At 26.5% G+C, this 24,224-nt stretch overlaps 1 protein-coding gene and 1 non-coding gene across 2 annotated transcripts in view; one reads left to right on the top strand and one right to left on the bottom strand.

The window, feature by feature from the left end:
• The window catches only part of LOC119677990 (patched domain-containing protein 3), a 55,995-nt gene that overhangs the window by 15,037 nt on the left and 16,734 nt on the right, over window positions 1-24,224 (top strand). Inside the window, exons 2-3 of the mRNA XM_038089597.1 lie at window positions 19,186-19,316; window positions 20,410-20,555. Coding sequence (XP_037945525.1) covers window positions 19,186-19,316; window positions 20,410-20,555 — 277 coding nt within the window. The remainder of the gene's footprint in view (window positions 1-19,185; window positions 19,317-20,409; window positions 20,556-24,224) is intronic.
• Trnae-uuc lies at window positions 23,170-23,241 on the bottom strand. Its single transcript has one exon. It is a non-coding gene; the product is annotated as a tRNA-Glu (tRNA).

Raw genomic sequence — 24,224 nt, 5'->3', positions numbered from 1 at the left:
AACGGCAAGATTCTTATTTCTTTTTTTTTCTTTTTTGATATCAGCTGTGGTAACTAGTTGCCAAAAGCTCCACCTCAAGACTGGCGAGTATATTTTAGTGCAATACAATAAAATTGATATATCCTATTTTATTTATATATATATTTTTTTTTTAATTAAAATCCGCTAATTTCGGATATTTAACATAAAGCATTTAAAAAGATTTAATATTATTAAAAAATGATTTAGCTTTTATTCAAAAAAGTTATGTATTGTGTAGTATCTTTTAATTGTTTATTATATAATATATAATAAATCTTATTATAAAAAGATTATTATTTTTATTTTAAACTCATTTTGGTTAATTGGTTGTGGTTTATGCAGTTTGAATGTGAATTGTACTTAACATACTTCAAAATACAACAAAAAATTATACATTAATTATTGTGTAAATGGAAAGTTAGAGAGACTATAATTGTTTGAAAGGCCTACAGTATTGTAAAAAAAAAATTTAAAAAGAAAAACATTAAAAGATTTAGATATAAAATTGTAATGCATAAGTGAGCATATATAAATAATACATTAAATTATTTTATATATATAGTAATATAAAAGTATTTTCGAAAAATGTTTGATAAATCTAATGAGCGAAAATGAGGTATTTATTTTTATTGTAGCTTATGAGAAGAATAAACTTACATGAATGTATTATATCAGTTTAAAGTGAAATTTTTTGTTTAATTAATAAAATTTATACATAAAGTTTGTAGATGATGTTTTTAAAATTAAGCAAAAATCGTTTAAAAATGAGTTAGTATGCCAAGAGCTATTGAGAGACGTGGGAAAAATTGTTCAAGTTATTTTTTGATAAGTGTTAATATAAATAAGAAAATAAATCGGCTTCAGCTTCATTAAAGATTGACTACACTCTGTCTAGATAATTATTTTTAATTTGCAATTTGAACATTCTAGCAGCTAAATCGATTCTATATAATAGGCACTAGAGAATGTTACTATTGTTAGAGAATAGATAGAACAGTGACTTTGATATTCGAATTTAATTGGTAGAGGTTTTCATTACTTTTTGTTAACTTATTACTTTTTGTCAGCTCATATAGACTTAGTTACCATGCTCGTAAATGTTGTTGTTTTTCACCACACAATTCTAACAGATATCTATATATAGAATTTGCTTAGAATAATGAAATATCAGTACTATATCTTTCATGAAAAATCAGATTATTACTGGGGTTTATTCAGCTTACTTGAGTCGTTTTGACTTTCTTTGGATTTAAAGTTAACAAACTGAAATGAAAAAAAATGGTTCTTATATTTTTGAAAGTTATGGTAGTAGAATTGGCTAAGTGATTTTTAACAGCTTTTCAAACGATATTTTTTACCATCAAGAATATTTTGTAGAGATCGAAACAAATGGTAGTCAGACAGTGCTAGGCCCAAGGTATACGATGGATGCATCAAAACTTTCTAACGAAGTGCCATCAATTTGCTTCAAATAAGATGTGTGCGGTCTAGCATTATTGTGATAAAACACAACTTCTATTCTGTAGGCAAATCTTGATAACTTTTTCCTTTCCGTTTCCCTTTCATTCAAGCGGTCGAGTTATGAGTAGTAGAGGACCAAATTAACCCATGTAGCAGACTAGAGCAGTCCAGAAAAACATTCGCTTCCAATCTCATCAAGAACTTAAGGAATAAACACATAGTTTCTTTTATTTTTAAAGATCATATTTTATTTTAAAAAATTGTTAAGTTTTGTTACTTTTATAAAATTATTGAAATGATAAATTTGTTTTTTCCAGCGAAGGAGAAAATAACTCTGAGTTTCTTCAGTACTTCTTTCATTGAAAATTTTTAAATTTGATTTTAATTTTCCCTCAAAAAACTTAAATTAGTTTCAAGGGCCATACTTCAAAGTATGTATGTTGATCCTTTTTTCGAGTCAGCGCAACTGGGCACTTTTACTCTTTGATAGCTGGGGGTACTACAGGGTTCCACCCATCTCATTGACTAACTTATGTATTCCCTATAAGCTTCATGATTACTCAGTGATTGATCTAAGATCTGCGTACCTCCCCGTGCGGAAGGTGATGAAGGTGATTATGTATTTTCTGATCGGGTTTATTCCAAGGTCTCAAAGTATTACCTACTAGTATTGTACTGGTATAGAATACAGCCTTTCGTGGTTGTTAATACCTAAACTAATTTAGCTTAAAGTATTCATATTTCTGACATTAGTCAAACCTACACACTGCAATATGAAATATTTTATCTTATAAGTATTAAAAAAAATTTAATAAATAATATTTATTATTTATTTTTTTCTATTAAAGAGTTTCTATTAAAGAGATACCTATTTAACTATTTTAACTATTATATTCTATAGTCTCATGTAGGTTAAAATAATTTTAGTATAATATTATGGAAATAAAAATTTTTTTATATATTTTTAAAAAAAAGCAATAAGTATATATTGCTACCAGAAACCCAACAAAAAAAAAAATAATTAAATGAAGCAACAAAAATTTTAAGAAAACCCACCAATTTTGAAGCATGAAATAACAACTTATTTCAATTACTGTAGGCAAAGTTACACACCTTTGTGTTTTTAAGATATGAGTATTTTTCAAAAATATTAAAATATAAATAAAAATAAATGAGTTTAAGAAGAATTGCTTAAAAATATCATCAATGTCAAAATGTTGCTTTCGTCATGCCGCACTAAGCATGCTGCAAGAATGCCATATCTTCGAGTCTTCAAATCTCTGTAATTTTTAGTGACTCGGTTGAGTACTTTTTGGTTAAATTGTCAATGTCAACTCTGTACCCAATTCTTTAACTTATGTGCTTATAAACAATATGGAATGATGCATGGAAGTATCTAAGACCATTCACTTTCTTTTTTTATCTTTAGTATATCTTTTTTCCATTGAGATTCACACTTGAATTCGTTATTGGTTCTTTTGTATGGCTTTGAGTTTTCTTTGAAATGGTTAAATTCAGTAGGAGGCACTGTCATGATTTCATTTTAACAGCTCATTGTTTGAAACTACTTTATGAGCCACAAATTACTACTTATTTGTATTTCTTTAGTTACCTTTCTTATATTGGCTTCTTTTTAACTTTTCTCTGACATGTCAGTCGGTGTCAGTGGTGTTTGAGAGAGTAAAAGTGTTTAAGGGGAGGGCACTAAAAAAAAGAAATTATTTTTATATTTATAGTTATTTTCATATTTATATCGGGTCTAAATCATTTCACTCGATCCTATGAATATATCATAAAAATTTTACATAAAACGCTTGGATAGCTTTAGAGTATATAAAATCTTGTCGTTTGTTAAATTGTCTATTGGTTGCATTGGGCTTTTACTATTGGAGGTGCTTTAAGAGGTAAATATTTTAACTTAAAATAAGAAAAAAAATTTAATTTATTAGGTTATTATACTCTTATAATTTAATGCCAATATTGGCGAAAGGGTTGGTGATTATGATTACCATTAGAGCGCCTGTGTGATTATATTCTGGAGGATTATTGCAACATTTTTTCAATAATTTGTTGTTATATATCACGAATACTGCAATCAATATTGAATTCCAAGGCTGAAAATGTTGCTGGATTATCCACAGAAACCAATAAGTTCAAATACTCCCACGGAAAGTGTTCTAGAGGCTTTATCTGACATTGATAGATAGTTTCTAAAGATAAAGTAGAAGTTTTAACTCGTTGCATCGTTTTTATATGTCCTACCAATATACTAATATGTATTTACATAAATACCAAACATCTTTAATTGAAATAAAAAAAGAACATATTAAAATGTATTATTTTGTATTATTTAATCGATTTTAGGATAAAGGTATTTTAGGATAGGATATATTCTAATGCTGCTACTCTCTTATCAGTACTGTTTTAAATGCCATTCGATTGCGTACATTATATATTATTATTTTTTTTTATTAATTTATGTGATTTTGTAAACAAAGTTTTTTTAATATTTATTTATTTTTCTTACATTAGTTAAAAATAAAATATTTTACATTTTACAATTTATTGCCAAAAAACCTGACATAAATACTTAACGTTTAAAATTACCTTGACGTTTATAAAACTTTAAATATTTTTCAATTTTTTTTTCGTAAGTAATGAGTCAGTCGCTTACATTATTACTAATAAAAAAATAAATAAATATATAATAAGTTGATTTTGTATCTTTGTATTTTACATATCTTATAAAACGGCTTAATTTATTAAATACTTTTAAAGTAGAATTTTAACTAAACAAAAAACGTGTTAAAATGTAGGTCAAATTATTAACATTTTGCTATGAAAAGTGACAATAAACAAACGCCAAGAATTTTTAAATCCATTTAAATTATAATAAAAATTATAACTGAAATAATTTGCATATAATTAGAATTGGCTAAAGGTGCTGAAATAGCTTATAGCTATATTTACAGTAAAATTTTATTATAATAATTAAGTGATTAAAAACAAAGCAACTGTCTAAGGCCTAAAACAGTTTTAGTTTTGTTTAAAACGTCAGAAATATTGTATTGTGTTTTTTTTAAATAATTTATTAATTTAAAAATTATTTATTAATTTAAAAATAATTTTATTATTTAACAATTATATTTTAATTAAATTTTTTATAGTTTGAATTTTTGAAAATTGTTTTTGAAAAGACTTTCAATCGTTATTAAACATATTATTTGGCTTTATTTTCATTCTTGGTTTTTGTTAAGCAATTGTTTGGTGTAAGTTTGTCGCTTAAGTCTTTTGTTTTCTCACATTTAATTTTGCGCTTTTACTGCCTTTTATGGCTTTATTTATGTTGTTGTATATATTTTTCTTAAAAATTTTGTATATGAAGAAATTATTAATCTTTTATTAATCACTGTATTGTTATTTTTTATTCAAAAAAAAAAATTCCTTTCATTTTTGTGGTCTTTGACTTCATTATTTCTTTATTAAATACTTTTGTAGAAATGGCATATTGATGACTTTCTTCGGAATATAATTTTGCTTGTGGCAGGCGGCCAACGAGTTTATTTAACTTATGCGTTTGTTATGTTTTTATTTTTTTTGTTTTTGTTAAAGAGTGAAACTGGTACAACAACTTTTTCTTTTTGTATCTTTGCATTTCAGATAGTTTTTTCTTATAATTTTCGTAAAGAATTTTAAAATTTAACAAAGCAAGTGCCTGCTACTTTATTTCCGTACATCTTTGTGGATTTAATGTATTTTTCTTTAGAATTTGAATTTTATGCTTATGACTATGACTTGATTATCAACACAAAAATATTTTTTAACATTAGCAAAAAGAGTAAACAAACAATTAAAAATAAAATAATAACTTAAAGTAATTAAACATTTAGACTTCAGTAATTCAAATGAAATAGTTGAATGTCAGTGGGAGCTCAACTCACAAAAGCTAGACTTGCCTTAACAAGTCTATAAAACCTTAGCCCTTACTCAGAGTAGTTTTAAGGCAGTAACTGACTGTAAAAATTTCGCTTGAAAATATTACCGTTCTAAATCAAAGGTTGATTATGTCCTCCGATAAAAGAGGCAATGTTTTTTTGTACACATTGGGCATCTCGAATAGGCTATTAAGAAAATGTAATGCCTTATGACGAATACCGGGCACTAGCTGAATAAGATTTGATTGAATTAAAAACTATATTAGCCTTTTTTCTTCTAACCAAACTGTGAGTGCAGTATTTGAAAAAAAAATTACTTTAGAATACGGAAGAGTATTCTTTCATAATTGTATTCTATTGTGAGTATGAATTAAAAATAGTATTAATGTGTATCGATCTATTACATTACGCTCTACTTGTAAAAAGTATCTCAATAAATTTCTATCAAATCCGGGTACCTTAACAATATTGATTGGACTCAGCATTACTAACTCTTTCCCTGATACTAAATATGACCCACGTATTTTTGTCTTTTGTATATTAGAGCGTAGCATATCTCTAGGATAAGCTATGGCGACTTAGTTTCTTTATCAAAAAGTTGCGCATGAGATTTTATGAGATTTTTGTGTTGCTCAGATGTCCAATCAACATTCTTAATCTATTCTTGAATGAGCCAATTCATATATATTCTTATTATAGTTGCCTTATAGTAATTTTAAAACTAGATTAATTTTAAAATGATATCTTGCCCTTAGCTACCAAATAATAACAATAACCAAAGCGAAGTGCTCAGCATGACTGACTATAGTAATTAACTTAGCCATTGAAAATGTTTTCATTATAAAGTGGGCAAACTTACTTCTAGATACTTTTGTCTTAATGAGATGTAGTTTCAAAAACATATTCCAAATATGGACGTAAAAGAAAAATTCGGCAGCGACGTTCAAGTGATGGAAAGTGTGAAGTCGACTTTATACTAAAAACAAGCTCCAGTTTCTCAGTTTAGAATCTAAACTTGAATTAAATTTTTTATTTTATTGTTTTATTTTAACTATATATTTCTCAATAGTTTAGTATGAAGAACTTCATCGTACAACGCATTTACTCATGTAAAAATGATTAAGATTAACATTAAATTATTTTAACTATGTTATATAGTATTTATATATACATAATTTAAAAAATTATTATTATTTTTATAATAATAACAATTTTTTAATTTTTATAATTAAATTAAGAATAAAACATACTTATAATAATTATTTAGCTATAACAATTAAACTAAAAAATAATAAAATTAAATTATATACACATATAGAAACCAAAATTATGGTATACTAAGAATAACAAGAGATTACATATTCGTTATATCAATAATAAAATTTCTTATTGAAAATAAAAAATAGCGTCTATGAAGGCTCATAATTTAAAAAAAAAAGATTAACTTAAGCCTTATAAAAGTGTTTTAAAGACTTACAAAAAAATGAAATCAATTAAATATTCTATGGTCATGGCAATGGTCACCTTATCTAAAATAATATATCAATATTTGAAATATATTTTCAATTTTCTTTTCACCTCTTTCAATAAAGTGACTCATCTAATTGACTTCACAGCCTACTGAAGAAATTTTGACTATTTAAAAGTGGAAAATGCTGACCTTTTTAATAAAAGTTGGAAAGACTCGATAATAAGCATGCATCTGTATGTAATTTGACCACGTTCCACTAAAAGAAAATCCAATTCACTCATTGAGATAACCCGTAGAGATATCAGTCTTGCTTTAAAGGTCTTGGTTTACTAACAGGTCATTGTAGATTAGGTAACCATGCTAAAATATTGAATCTCTCTTTCAATCATACTTGTCCAAGCTGTGAGGAAGACAATGAAAGTGCCTTTCATCTACTTTGTCTTTGCTCAGCTCATACACGGCGACGCCTAAACACTTTAGGGGCATCTAAAAAGATCTTTAAGGATCTTGATCAACTATATATCCTTCCATTAAACAACATTCATAGCTGTGCCATGATGTTCCCTGAGTTTCTCCATTATACGGCAACCCAATGGTCCTATAGGTCTAAGCGGGTCTTCCTTCGATCGCTGGTATAACCTAATTTAAATATAAAAAAATCTTATGCTTTATTATAAAGAATAAAAATTATTTTATTTTGTTATAATTAATAAAATTTGTAAATGTTGGGTTATTTAAGAAATTACAGATATTTTACATTTAATTTTGGGGAAAACTAAACCTAAATGTTGTTACGAAATTTATTTAGAATGGAAAAGAATGTTTTCTCCAACAACTAAAAATCACTTGAACTATAAATTTTATTAATGAAAAAATATTTGGGAAAGTAAAAATACATTTAATGTTCCATTTTTGAGTATACGAATTTGGTATTTATTTTATTTTCATTCTTAATATCTCTTAAGAATTTCTTCAAATGGTATTAAGCCAGAAAAAAAGTATAAATATAAATTTCACCTTTACCTTGAAAACGAAGAATTTTCTTTATGTTAAAAATTTTATCTACTCATTTAAATAAGAATGCACAATAAACACTTTCGAACTAAAGCAATTAAATATTTAAATTTCAAAGTATATTGACCCAAATTCATTAAGCCATTCGATATGGTTCAATACGAGTGAATCCAAATATAAAAACTTCATTTAAAAGAAAAGTAGAAAGTGGACATGTGTGTCAACCAATAAAATATAACTGATATGTAATAAAAAAATAAGATACATAAAAATTAAACAAAACAAAAAAAAAAAACCAAAAACCAAACTATAAATTTAAAAATCCGAAAGTATTAGAGAACCTGAATGGCTGCTTATTTGCTAAAACATGGATTTTAATTTCGACTCGAAACTGAACTTAAATAATTATCTGAAGTGTGCATTACCACTTGAGCAATGATAGCAATCGTGGACTTGAAATGCGCGGGCATTGCAGATACAAAGTCTTAAATGCGAAATATGCAAGTCTCCAGCCATCATAAATTTACATTTAACATATAAGTAAATCGTATTTAAATCGTATACAGGTATACCCGTATGCCAGCTTAATACGAAAAACTCATTACCAATGTGTTGTTTTGATTTCTGTTATTATAGTTTTTTTTTCCGATTTCAAAAATATAGCCTCGACATAAGTAATTAATATGCAAAGCATTCATTTCTAAAGAAATTCGATTAATAATTGAAATATTTAAATGTATGTAATGAAAAACAATTAAAAATAAAAATCAATATGGTTTTGTTTCTCATTTTGTTTATATTAGAAATAATAATATTTATAAAGTTACTACTGAAACATGAGACAAACAAAAACTGCCTGCCTACAGCTGTTGAGATCAATTATTCAGGCTTCATAGTTTACACCAGTGAAAAATAATTAGTAAGTTTGTTTTAATTGTCAGCGTTTCAATGATTGAAATTATCTATTGTTATAGCAATTTTAGAACTAATAACTTTAATATTAACTATAATTGACAAAACAAAAAAAAAATATATATATACAAAATGAACTTCTTATATAGTTCATAAGTAGGGTTAGAATTGTTAGAAGTTATCTACTCGTATCTAGAAGTGAAGTGTCTGTTTGATTCACTGATCTATTAAAACATTAGAACGGATAAAGTAGTATTAGCAGTCATGAACCTATGTACATTAACTCCTGTCAAAAATGAGTACCTGTGTAGGTATTTTATGCAGTGTGTGTTTGCTTCACTAATGGATCAAAACACTAAAGAAGTGCATGCCTTTAAAAACTATTGGAAGGATACCTAAAATTGTAATACAAAAACGATACTACTGTTATATATTTGAATGTTCAAGACCATCAAATCCAATTTGCTCAAATTATTCACATTTATGTTAAGGAAACACTCATCTGTTTACATGATTAGTAACGATTGTGAAAAAAGTATTTTCCTTTTTTCCTTCATAGGACATAAACTTACTTATGGGATATCCATTCAAAAGATTTCAATAAGACAAAATTGTAATTTCTTTGTCCTGATAAGATTAAAGCATTTCAGTATTAAAGCCAATTTCTTCCAAAAAGAATCCCTATTTTTAACCGTGCAGGTTAAGTTTATATGCTTTATATGTTTAAGTCTATGGTATATGCTCATTGGATAGAACTCTCTCATCACTAAAACCAACTATCATTAGTACTCACACTCATCGTATATAAAAAGTTAACGAAATATTGGGCCAATTTCAAAAGCCTAAAGTAATCTAAACAGTTCATTCGGGTCAATAACAAAAAATTGTAGTAGGTTTCCCAATCTGTACTATTGAAGAACGGAATTCAGATTAATCAAGTGTTTTCAACTGGATAGGCTTCTGTTAAGTATTTACTTTGAAATACGAAATTAAGAGACGTTTTAATGTCATAATTCTAGGAAAAACAGAGTAAGACATTCATTTTATCTATTTGTATTTTTTGATGGTCAGGAAACGAATATAGTATCTTCATCTTTATTAAACCAAATGAAGTCGTGTACCAAGACTTCATCCTACAAAAGGAAGAAGTTATAAAACATTTTGGATCATATTTTGAATATTTGGACATAAAAGTTTTTTTTATTCACTGTTTTCATATGAATTTTGATATAGTATGTATAGGCCACTAAAATAAAAAATAATAGAATGAATAATCTGCTCTACTACGATTAGAAAACTACTTAGTTGTCTAATATCTGTTGGAAAAGCATGTTAAGCTCAAATTACAAGGTTTAAAAATATGCTTAAAGTGGCTAAAAGGTCACTGACATTACTGAGGAAGTATGATCCCATATGAGTTGGTCTATGATAGGCGTAAGTGGGTTAAGACATATGACTAATTTTCTTGTTAATTTTTTTATTTTAAAATCATTTATTTGAACTACATAGCTATGTAATTATATAGTTATATATTTTTAATATACTGATATTTATGTACGAATATGACTAGTATACACTTCAGAATTGTAATTGTTGACTGTCACTTATGCAAATGATATTATTTTGTGACTTATGTAAACATTTTTCAGCAGGTTTAATGTATATGTTTTACCAACCATTTACGTGGATATAAACAAACATTTTTATTTACTTTTAATTATTAAATGTAGCATTGCAAAATATATAATTTATTGCTTGCCAAAATTTCAACTTGCGTGGCGATACTTTGATAGATTAAGGCGGTTGTTTTTTGTCATCAGATATATGTTATTAATAGATAAGTATCTATACTGTATTAAGTATTTAAGTATTTAAATATAATATTTGTCAACAAAATTACTGACTTTTTATGCACGGCTTAGCTTTAAGATCAAGGAGAAGCATGAACTAGAAATTTCAATTAAAATTATGCCATTAGCAAGAGGTAAAGCTATATATAAATCTTAAAAGAGGGTAATTATAACAATTTTTAATGTTTAAAATAATTTTAGTTAGGTAATTATAAATAGTAAGAAGTAGATAAAATGTTTTAACTTTATTAAAAGTAAAAAAGAAACTCTAATAGCAGATAATCCATAATCGTTTTAATTTTTAAGTATAAATATTATGAGAAATAAGTTTAAGTAAATAAAGAAAATAACTTTTTGCTTAAAAAAGTAACTTCTCCTTAATTTTAATTAATAACAAAATTATTTTAATTTTGTAGTAATTTTAAATAATGATAAAAAAACTCTGTCAGAGCTTATCCTTAGTTATTTATACTGTAATCGAAATGAAGAATATATTAAATTTTTTAATGATATCGTCCATAATAGTCAGCGTAGAATATTATAAAAGTTTTGTAAATAATTTGTGATTTTTTCTAACTTCAAATTCTTTAAGTTTGTTTATTTAAAATTGCTTGGAATGAAAACCCTAACCTCAATAAAAATGATTAAAAACCGTTTTCAAATTATTTTCTTCTTCTCAATTTTGATTATTAATGGAGTTGAATAGTGGCAGTCGGCCAACTAACTTAGTCCATAGTGATACTCTTGCTCAACACGGGAAATGCTTTCACTTTTATAAAACGGGTGCTTTTAAACTTAGTGCTCACCTCACCTTACCTGAACTCACCTCACCACACCTTACCTCACCACCACTCTGTAAGAGAGTTTTAAACATGTTTGTCTAAGAAAATTGCTCTGTCTCCAACTACAGCCAGCCAGTTGCAAAATAATTGTTTTACTGTTTCTTTTTTTTCCTCCTCTTCTCGAGTTCTACAGTATTAATTGGAGAGAATTTTCAGACTATGAGTTTGATTACTATATAGTCAGTAACGAACCATGTTCTTACAAATATTTTTACTGGGCGGAGCAGTTTCTTTGATTTTTTCATATCTAGTTTGTGCCAGATAACTATAGACGTTACATAAATGTACCAATTTTCCCAAGATCTATTGAAAAAAACTGTACTTCGCCAATTATTTACAAATGGCGGTTATTAATTCAAAATTATTCTCATTTGCACTCCCGTTTTGTGAGACTTTAATCCATTAAAACCACTTTATAGGTGAACATTACCACAGTAATGTTGAAACTTCATACAAGTAATCAGGGAAGAGAGATTTGAGCGCGAGGCTTAATACCTAGCAAACTATGTTTAGCCAAGCCTGAAAACATGGGCGTAGTGCAGGTAAAAGAGGGATGAATAATAGATATTTTATGTAGCATACATTGATATCATTCCTTTTGTTGTCTATATCTTAAATAAATGTAAGGTCTTAATTCTCCAAGCCAAAATATAATTGAAAACTTTAAAACATATAATAGTCTCGCATGAATTGTTAAGTATTAAGTATTATTAGAAGCATAATATTTTTTTTAAACTTCAGCATTGATTTAATATATATATCAATTGAAAGGTCATTACAAATGTGAAGTACTCATAATTTTCAATTTTCCATCATGTAAAAATTCAATGTCATCTACTATACATGTATGAAAAGATTTACAACAATGCATTGTGAGTGAAAAAAAATTTGATTTAATGACCTATGTGTGGCCTAACTTTATCTAAAACATACTGAACCTAATTAAATATTGACCTTAAACTGTGCAACCCACTTTCATGTTTTTACACCGATTCTTTCAAATGTTTATATTGAAAGCTTTTGCAACTGCTTTCTGTGCATTTACGCGCATTAAAAATAAAATTTTTGTCAAAAAATATCAAAAAATAATACTTTTTTTGGAAAATTAAAAACCGTAAAATTGTCAACAATAACAAATATTATGTCACAAAAATGAGTTGACATTCAAAAGTACGTGGAAACGAAAATAAAAGTATTTAAATATTTGTAAGATACTAAATGCCAAGCCAATTATATTTGGGCCAACTGAATTTGGTGCAATTAATAAAGAAAACAGTTAACAAAATGCTATAAAAAAGCACAAAAGAGCTATAAAAGGCATCACAAAAAAGCCATGTACCACAAACCCAAATCGGCAACAAAGTGTAGAAAATTTAACAAATACTGCAGATACAAATTTGAAAAGATATAAGACATTCTCGCATAAAAAGTTTAATTAAAAACTAGTGTATATTTATTTATTTATTTTTTATTAACATAATAACATAAAAGCAACGAATTGTTAAATTATTATCAATTAATTGCTAAACATTTAATCAAAACGCATAAAAATCGGAGAAGTCAGAGGAGAGCGATGCAACTTTTTCTCTTCATCAAGAAGTATCTACGATGGCCACTCAACCGTATGACTATTGCTAAAGTGTAAGTGAACGTGCGCATAGATACACAGAGACAGAGATAACGCATTTTATAGCTCAATTATGTATGCAATTAAGTAAATTTGTAATATTAGTGGATTCAGACAACGAAATTATTATTATTATTATTATTCATGTTGATCAAAATGGTAAAATGTATAAAGCTAATCACATTTGACATTTACACATCACATTCAACCTACGAGATATATTTTTACGAACATTTAACAATCTGAACTTAAGAGCCGAGTAGTATTTGCACAACTCCGTTTTTAGATCTGTGCCGTGATAATGAACTTATTCACATGCATTTAATTTAGTTTTACGTTTTTTTTTAGCTCATCGCCATCGTCATCGTTGTCATCATTATCATTCGAGTAAAACATTATGAACTTATTATGAAAATTAAGTGGAAGTTTCAACACTTTATAAATTACAAATTTCATTTGAAACATGAGTCTTCATGGGTTTTCATATACAAACTGTGGTTACATATCTTCACATTTCATATTTCTCATGCGTGTGTCACCCATTTGGACATATTAAGCGGCGGTACGTTTTGAATAAGCATATTAATTTATTTACAAGGATAGTAAATTTCATTAAATCTGCAAAAGATTCGCTTAATGATGTATAATCAAAAGTTTATATATTTGATAAATGTCAATTCTTATTAGTAGGTACTTTTGAAATAATATTAAGCAACAAAAATATAGACTTAGACCTATTCACCTTGGGCCAATATCTAGAAACGAATCTAATATCCCATATATTGAACCGAAAAAGTTTATAATATTATAGAAATACGTATTGTTAGGTTAATTATAAGCCATAAAATTTTGGTTTACAATTATCTACTTTCTATTATTTATAAACGAATCTAAAAAGTAGTAATATCTTCTAGTACAAAAATAGAGGCTTAGGCCTATTCATCTTGGGCTATGTAGAAACGAATCTAATACCCTCATATATTGAACCAAAAGAGGTTTGGAATATTGTAGTAAAACGTATTGTTAAGTTTTTCAAAAATATTAATCATAAAAAAATAGGCTTAAGCCTCTTTACCTTGGGCTATCTGGAAACGAGTATAGTACCCCCATACATTAAACCGAAAGACGTTTGAAATATTGTAGTAATACGTATTGTGAGGTTTCTCAATAGTATTAATTATAAATCATAAAAATTTGGTTTACAATTATGTACTCTCTATTATCTATAAACGAATCTAAGAGGTAGTGGTACCTTCTAGTACAAAAATATAGGTCTATATTTAAAATATAGGCCTATAGGTCTATTTCTATTATCTATAAACGAATCTAAGAGGTAGTAGTACCTTCAATTACAAAAATGTAGGCTTAGGTCTATTTACTTTGGGCTACCCAGAAACGCATCTAATACGCTTATACATTACATCGAAAGAAGTTTGGTATATTGTAGCAATAAATATTGTTATGTTTTTCAATAGTATTAATTATAAACTATAAAAATTTGTTTAATGATTATCGACCTTCTAAATATTGTAGTTATAAATATTGTTAGGTTGTTTAAAAATATTAATTATAAATTATAAAAATTTGATTTACAATAATCTACCTTCTATTATCTATGAACGAATCTAGAAGATAGTCGTACCTTCTAGTACATAAACATTTGCTTAGGACTATTTACCTTGGACTACCTACAAACGAATCTAATATGTCCATACATTGTTTCGAAAGAGATTTGGAATATGATAGTAATAAATATTATAAGGTTTTCAATTATAAACCATAAAAATCGCTTTATTATCTATAAACTAGTACCATCTTTCGGATTTCTTTTACGCGCATAGTGCAAGTGCAAGTGAGACTCTGGTGTTGGAGCCAATGACATTATAACCGATAATTTGTTTGATTTCAGGGTATACCCGATTTATATATAGAATGATGAGAAAAATCATAAAATAAAATTATATGTAATGTTTATAGAGAGATTTCGAACAGTATTGACTTGCAATAACAAAATTTTTTATTTATTTTTAATGAATTGTATAGTCAAGTACCCAATATCAGTGGTTTTGGAATTATTTCTTATATTTAATTATTTGTAAATAATTTTTTTTGAGACTGTTTGTACTAAGGCTGGAACTCATATCCTGCTAAATTTAAAGTTTAGAGTCCGTGTGCATTAGCCAATTAACTTAAAGCCGTATTTGACTTGTATCTTTGAATTTGGAACTTCAATTAATTAAAATTAAATCAAAAACTTTGTTGTTGCTATTCAATACTGTTAGAGAACTTTCTATTAAATTAGAGACTTTTAATCTCTTATTTTTTAATAGATCTTTTAAATCAAATTTATTATACCGTCTATTATGATAAATCGAAGTGTTCAGATGGAACACTTATAACGAAGCAATACTTTATTATGATTAGTAATACTTTATTGTGATAAGTTAATGCGGGTTTCAACTTATCACAGTTTGACATTTAAAATGGCTCAATAGTTCATAAACAACTTAACTATACCAAAATAGATCTAAATTAGAAATATTTTCATTGAAAGTGTTACTGACACTTTTCTTTGTTGAAGTTTTCTCAAGTACTTAACACTTTTCGGTTCAATTTGAAGTTTATTTACCGGTAAATTTAGTGAACAGCGTCACTTGTAGTGCAATTTGCATTGGGAAAATGCAGTGCACGCTTTGCTTATTTAATTTAAAAATTTTAAAATATCGATAAATTTCTTAAATGGAAACTCAAATTTACTTACATTTAGCAACTGATTGCTAAACACTTGTGTTAATTGCTGCTAACGTAAATCTAAGCAACTTCAACGACTTTCAAATTGTTTTATGGCTGAACCATGTCTAATTTATTTTAAATAAATTTTTTTTAATTTTAATTTCAGTTGATTTGAAAATTTTAATTTTTAATTTTACACTCAACTGAAATACACATTTTTCACTCTTGCGCCTACATTCCCTCACATCTAGCAGGGAATTTGCTAACAGACGTTGCAGTGGTAAATTCAAGTTATTTATGAAGAAATGCAATAGATTATGTTTCGAATGCATAATTCATATATAAAAAAATGCATTAATTAAGACAGAAAAGTTAACCAATTTATTAATTTATATATAAATTTTGGTGATTTTTTTTTGGTTTTATTTCAATAAAAAATCATATATGTATATGGATGAGTTGCAATACCAGGTTTCCAGTGTAATTTCATTAAATTTGTAGTGATAATTTGTGGGAAAAAACTGAATGAAGCAGAGGATTTATTACTTCATAAATATATTAGTAAGTATCAATTAAATTTTATATACTATATCCACAGTTCTAAATGAAGAAAGACTTATCGTCTGTAATAAGTCTCGGACTTAATTTAACGACTAGAAATATTACTATATCATAAAAATATTAATATATTTTTAATACTTGAATTTTGAAACCGTGAAGGCAGTTTTCATGAATTTTGTCACTTCAGTAATTGAAAATTTAAAAACATTTAATCTTAAATAATTTGTTTTTAAATTTAATGAAATATAGTTAAGAAAATATTTATTTGCAATTTGTTTCAGAGACAATCAATTATTTATGATTTTTACACAATAGTCATTATTTAAACGATTTCCTAATGAATCGTGTAAATGTAATGAAAAATTAATTTTTGTATGTTAAATATTTTAAAATATGTTAAAAATAAAATTAGTAATAAATAAAGTTGATTTGAAAACAAATAGAATTTTAAAAAAATGTATAATAATATTTTTGAAAATTTTAAAATTAAAAAAAAATATTAAATTTAGTAAATTTAGTATATATATATATATAGTCGTGATCAACTTGATGAAATGATTCTATCTGCTCGCCTATAGTTCATATTTGGTATATAATAAAAACTATTAACGATTGATCCTCTGGATCCTTTGAAAAAAGTTAATCAATTTTATTAAAAAAAAAATTGTAGTTTTGATTGGGTTGTAGGTTGGGTTTCAGCGATATTTATTCTTCACATGATGAGACTTATTTATTACTTGGCGGATATGTCATCAAACAAAATATTCGCATCTTTCCCAATAAAAATTCAAAAGTAACAGTCGAAAGAACATTGCCTTCTCTACTAGAAACTAAATGTTGAGACTAAAAGAGGGATGATTTTAAAAATAGAGATGGACGTAAAGAATTGACTATAAAGATATGATACAAGCTTTCCATTCTACTCTTGCAGTGATAGTGGTTTTTTAGGATTAGTAGGAATACCACGACGATATTCTGATTATCCTAATGGCTACACAATATAAAATATTATCTCAACTATTGGATCTACAATTTCATTATTAAAAATTATTTTCTTTCTATATATATTATTTGGGAAAGTATAATTATAAGTCGTCAAATAATTTATACAATTCCATTAAATTCTTCAATTGTATGATAATATAATTTAAATTTAAAATTGAAGATTGATTGAAATTAACTTGACCAACACAAGGCGAATTTTTACTTCAGGACCTTTTTTGTAGGGTTATGCCAATATTAGGGTTTGCTAAGGTTTGAAAATAACCATGCATGAAGTTATAGCCGAGATATTGGTGGCTATGTGTGTATGTGTGTGCCGACCAGCTATTGATAATTATCTGAAAGGATACAGTATTATAAGATGTCCCGTAAAGAGCGTTAGGGTCATGTTCTACTTTATACAAAGTGACAAGATGAGAAAATATATTGTACAAAAATATAATAATTATAATAATACTGTTTTATTTCCATCTATAATTTCAACTACTTTTTAAAATCTTCAAAGTGCCATGGTAGATCCGCACAAATGACATGTTTAGACACCTTAGAAAAGATCTGGTCAAAAAATACATAAGGGACAGAGCCGTTGAAACTATATGCGAAAATCAACAGGCTGCCCTACTTAGCACTATCTCATCTCAGAGTAATCATTAACAGTACGGGGCGGTAAATTTTATACTGTTTGTTAAAAATAAGACATTTAATTGAACTTCATACTTTAATTTAGTTGCTGATTATTAGTATATTTTCAATATATTTTAATATTAATATATATCTTATATTACACTATTTGTTGTAATATATTTGCTAGATCTTAATTTTAGGTATTAACCCATAAATTGGGGAATCCCAAAACTTTGCAATAGCATGACTAGGCAAATTCTATAAAATCTAATAATGTTTCTAAAAAGCACATGTTTTTATTTCAAATTAATTTATAAATTAATATATATTTATTTCAATTGCGCTAAGTGCTCTTAGTACCTAAGCAATATAAATTAAATTCCATGAAAAATATTTTGTGGGCACACAGGAAGTGTTTATTGCAAACGATTTGTTCAAGTGAGCAACTTAATTGAGATACTTTTTAGGAGCTTTCAAAAGTATCTCAACACTACAAAATTTATATCATTTGAGATATTTAAAGCATTAAAAAAATAGGTAATTTAATGCTGAAATTAAGATAAATTTATATTTTTCTTATAATCAAGAAAAAAACTAATTTTTATTAATTATACAAACAATTGTTATTAGTTAGAGGTTTGAAGCAAAAAATTGTGTATGTATATTTAAATGTAATGAATAATTTTGTTCAATTTTTAAATATAATCTATTCGTAGAAACGTCCTTGTTTTTAATTTAATTGTCATTTTTTTTAATAATAAAAATAACTGAAGCAAGTTTAAGTTGAAGGTGTTTCATTAACTCACGCAGTTTCTACGAATTTGACACGCCCTTTTTAAGCCCTCATTACTTAGCAAAATATAAAAAATAAATTTTAATTTAATTGATTTTTAATACATTAGGTTTCTTATTTTATAAATATTATATTGCGTGTTGAGTATCTCATTGAAAGGTAATTGAAATTACGTTTTTTTCCCGTGTGAATCAATTGATGAATAATATTCATGTTTATCATTTACTGTATTGTTATTTAAATTTATTTCATTTTAGTGATATTTTTTATATTTATTAAGAATATTATTTTATTAAAATTTAATAAATAAACTAATTTATTGTTAATTATTTTTTGCAGATGGTATGCGGCGTATCTTGCGTGGATAAAACTTTGAATAAGTCATTCTATCATTTGGGTATTATCATTGCAAAACATCCAGGATATTTTATAATTGTGCCAGTCTTGCTGTCCTTATTATGTATAACAGGGTAAGTTTCTAAAGAAGAACTGTATAAGTTAATTTATAAGTTAATTTAAGTTAATTAATATTAGTTGAACATTAAATGGATGGTATTTCTTGCTATATTCTTTCTATAAGCTTCTAGAAATAAAATTCATATTTATTCATCTTTTTAAAAGTTGCCAGTTGTCACTTTGGCTGTTGTTTATATCTTATTCGTTTTGAAAACTGTGAGTAGGCACTTTGGGTGTTATTTATAACATATACATTTGTACAATATTTGTTATATTTGTGTAGTATATACAAATATAGAGTAATACAGTGATATTGAAAGTCAGAAACTTACCCAACAAAATTTTTGAGTAGATAATAATCTAAAGATATATAGCTATCTATCAGCTATAGCGAGAAGTTTCATACAGCCCTGAAACAAAACAAGCGGCTTGGTACGTGTATGTTATAATCAGAAAAATATTCGCATAATCAGACACCTTTCATAATATCGTCGGTTAAACATTTCGTGTATGATAAAGGTTTTGTTTTGATATGGATTTTCATATTAAGTCATATTTTGTTCAGGATCGCATTGATCCCCGAAAAGACTACCATATATGAAATATATAAAAATATTATATATATTTCATATATATTAATAGAACATTCCAATTTAGTCGCAACAATATTACGGCTGTCATAATAACATTTTTGTAGTATAGAGCCCTCTTTTATGTATTTAAAAAAATAAATTATTAAATATTGAACTATTTAGGTAGTCTTTAAAAATTACACCCTGAATATGTTTGTATCCCTTTTATTACTAATATCTATTATTTAAATCTTTCAGTGAAATTGCATTTGTAAATAGATATAGATATGTATGTATATAAAGTTTTCATTTTAACATTTATATATGTAAAGCAATGGTATTATTAATGTTATTGATATATGTCTAACCCAATTCGGTAAATTGAAAACAACCTAAGCAAAACAGACAGGAAGGTCTTAAGCCTAAAGCTAACTGTAATATCCTAATCGAAGTCTAATAAATTGAATCTAATGACTACTAATAATTTTAATTTAAATTAGTAACTAAAATCTATCTGACATGCTTGTTATTTCAGTTTCCAGCAGTTAAAATACCAAATCGATCCTGAATATTTATTTTCACCAGTCAATGGAGAGGGAAAGGCTGAACGTGCAATCGTTGAACAATATTTTAAAGTTAATTACACACACCGTTTCAATGTTGGGCGTATTACTAGACCCGGTAAGTAAATATTTTAAAAAGTAATAATAATAATAGTAATAATATTTATTGTCTGAATTAAATTAGATGATTAGTTTGATAGTTATTATATAAAATTATTAGTTGTCAATATTTTGCAAATTATTATATATTAAAGAGTATTATATAAAATAATCCGGATAGCTTTTAAAGTATTCATATGTATTTGTTAAGACAGTTACTTGTTAATATAGCTTAACTTTTTAAGTTATATTTCTAAATAAGTCACTAGGGACATATACAGTTAGATTCATTTAAGAATCTTTTTTTTGAAACCTATTTTGAACTATTTAAATGTAAGAATTGGTTATATATATTGAATAATGGTCTAATATATTCAAAAAGGGTTAGAACCTTACTTATATGAGACTCACACTAGAATTTTGTTTGTAGTTTTGACTGTCAAAAACTTTCTTTTTGTAGTGAAAGCAACAACAAATGACAGCTGAAATAACAAACATGACAGTTAAAATTAAAGCATGATTGTCGTGTGAATCCAGTATTACGCATATTAATGCTTTTCGCACTAAGGAATCTATATTAAGTTAAGAAATAATTAGTTTACTTCAGATTAAGCATTATTTAGGTAAAGTACTAGATATTGAATACTCACTATATGGCTAAAAGTTCTACCTTGATAACCTTGATCTTCTTAAAGAAATTACTTTTAATTATAAAAAATATAGTCAATGTGATGCTTAATATGCGATTCATCTAATGATGCTTGGCAATAATAAATCGTGGTTATTATTTCACTTAATATCAGTGAATATTTTTTTTTTGTAATTTATTATTGTTTTTTTCTGTCTTCAAAACAATGATAACAATCAAGATCAGTGTATCTTACTGATGTTAATAACGAAATAATTTAAAAATATAATTTCAAAAATTATTGTAATTATATCTGCCATAGACAAATAAATAAATTTAAGTAACTTTACGTGACTTCAAATTCCGAGACACAATTGTTGTTCACATTTTTGTTAAACTAATTTTATAATTTGTCAGGTTAAAGCTCAAAAGTCAAAACATAATAGCGTGCAATTTAAGCAAAGTACTTAGAAACGATCAAATAAGTTGAAATTTCACAGTGTGTGATTACTTCCATAGAAGAATATAAACAAATGAGAAATTATAAATCTACAAGTAGTTGACCCCATCTATTATACCGACTTAATATCACAATATGATTGTAAAGAAGTGTGCTAAGAAGTGTAGTTCCTCTCATTGTTCTTTTAACAGTTAAATGCTTAGGTTAGGTTTTATGGTATAGAGATAATTGCAATGAATTAATTGTAATATTCCTACTCTAAATTACAAGCAAGTAAAGATATATTTTTGGAAGATATGAAGCATTATCTGTAGATCTGTAGAATTTTAAATTAAAAGTAAAACACATTATTCAGACCTAAGTCAGAATGATCAGACTTAGACTGATCAGACTGAATATTTAAGTCAGATGGTGTTAGCTAATAGATTAATTGTTTAAGTGCCATCAAACTGATAAAAGTGTCAGAGAGTAAGTAATAAATGATATATGTAGATATGACAATTGCTGATAGATAAATCGTATGTGAAAGTAGGGCGCTCCAAATTATTTCTAGAAGTGTACAAAAAGTGAATAAATTATAAGATGTATATATATTCGTATAGTCAACTCACTCTTTCTCTCTCGATACATATATATATATTATTATAGAAAAAAAAAAAATAGAGACATTTCAAAAATATATTCAAAAGTATATATAGTATATGTAGGTGTTTATTGAAATGTTAATTCGTTTAATGATTGTTTATTAAACGTTATTCTTTATACGTGTCAGTTTTAAATTTAATTTTACCTTAAATTCATTTGGATATATCTTGGAAGTTGTAGATTTGATGGAAATTGGTATTTTTACTTAACTTTTAATAAAACTCTATAATAATTATTCGGCAGCAAGATTATTATTTATTAGCCAGTTATTCGGCAGCATAAGTCAGTAGTAATGATTCATTATTGAAAGTACCCAGTTTCCCAATATAGCATATATCAATCTGGATTGACTTGTAATTTAGTAAAATCTAAAGAATATTATAATATTCTTTATATTTAATGTTCTTTATATATTATATATAATTTTTCAATGCAATGCAAATTATTTGCTGCCATCGACTAAATTTCTATTAATATAAATTTGTGGCAGCATTACGTCTAAAATTTGCTACTGTTTGTAGGTCAGAAACTATTATATGAGATTACATCGAAACTACGCTATGCATAGAGTGTACACAGCAGCTAATCGCAAAGTGTTTGTAAGTGAATTGTGATCACTTGAGTCTATCAACCTAGCAACTGAAGTGATCCTCGAACCAAGGTGGCAAATTGTTTAGTGTAGAAGCATTTGAGAGAGTGTTTAGATAAAGGTCAAGTAAAAGAAAGTTGTTAAATAGTGTGAGATAGAGAAATGTTGTGGTCCACGAAGAGCTAACAATTTTTTGTGAATACAATTAATGGAAGAAAGTGATGGTAATAATATAGTTAATAGTAGTGGAGTTAGTTTAAAATAAAGTGAATGCATAATTTTGAAATTATACTGTTTTAACTGGTAAAAAATTCCCATACCGGGAATCGAACCCGGGCCTTCTGGGTGAAAGCCAGATATCCTAGCCACTAGACCATATGGGATATATATGTACCCTACACTTTAAAATATTTTATATAAAATATTTTTATAAAAATAAAAATAAAATTGGTTCGTTCCAATTTTAATTTTAAATTAATTAATTTATTGGCCTGGCGCCGTATTAGGGACTAATAAGCTACTCACATGCAAACACTTTATATTTATGCTTTCTTCTGAGGTATTTTCACTACTCTTCAAACCTCTCGAAATAGATTTCGACTGCTTGTGTGAAAATAAGGCGAAAGTTATTTGAGATATTTATCATGTTGCATGTTGTTTACTGATAATTACACATAAGAAAGTCTGTCCATGTGCAACATCTGTTTTATACAACACATAAATATTCATATAGATTCACATGCATCTATTATCATAAGATTTTGTGCAGTTTTACTACTACATTTTATGCAGTTGAAAGTAAACTAATGCAGAAAACCTTCAGATACTTTTTTCTTCGCTGCAATTGCTTAAGGCGTTCATGATTTAAAGTACAATAAAATAATATTACAGTATGTAGAAAAATATTATTATTATCGAAGTTGGAATAGAGCTGCAAGCGGACTCTTAAAAGAGGTTTAATGCCCCAATGCCGCAAAGACTTTTTAATTTTACGTGCTATGAGTTGCCACTGCTTATACGCTTATATATATATGTGTACATTTATAAGTATATAAAAATATATATATATTTTTCTACATTAATATTTATATGGTTTAGTTTTTTATTTAATTCACACCATTTTTTTTGATATTTCTGATTTAATAAGTATTTCTTATATTATAAGTATTAATATGTTATTTAATATTTTTTTTCATTTATATAATTTATTTTTATTTTTTGTTATTATTAATACTTGTAATAAAAAACCTTGTTATATTATTATTAAAATTCTTTATGTAATAAACATTTTGTTGAATAATTCACATTTTGATGATAACAAAAAAAATTAGTTGATAACTGCTCATTCCTTTAATTATTAATTAAT

The sequence above is a fragment of the Teleopsis dalmanni genome, chromosome 2 (assembly GCF_002237135.1).
Source record: "Teleopsis dalmanni isolate 2A chromosome 2, ASM223713v2, whole genome shotgun sequence".
In the NCBI taxonomy this organism is placed as follows: Eukaryota; Metazoa; Arthropoda; class Insecta; order Diptera; family Diopsidae; genus Teleopsis; species Teleopsis dalmanni.
This window is presented reverse-complemented; position numbering and strand designations above follow the sequence as displayed.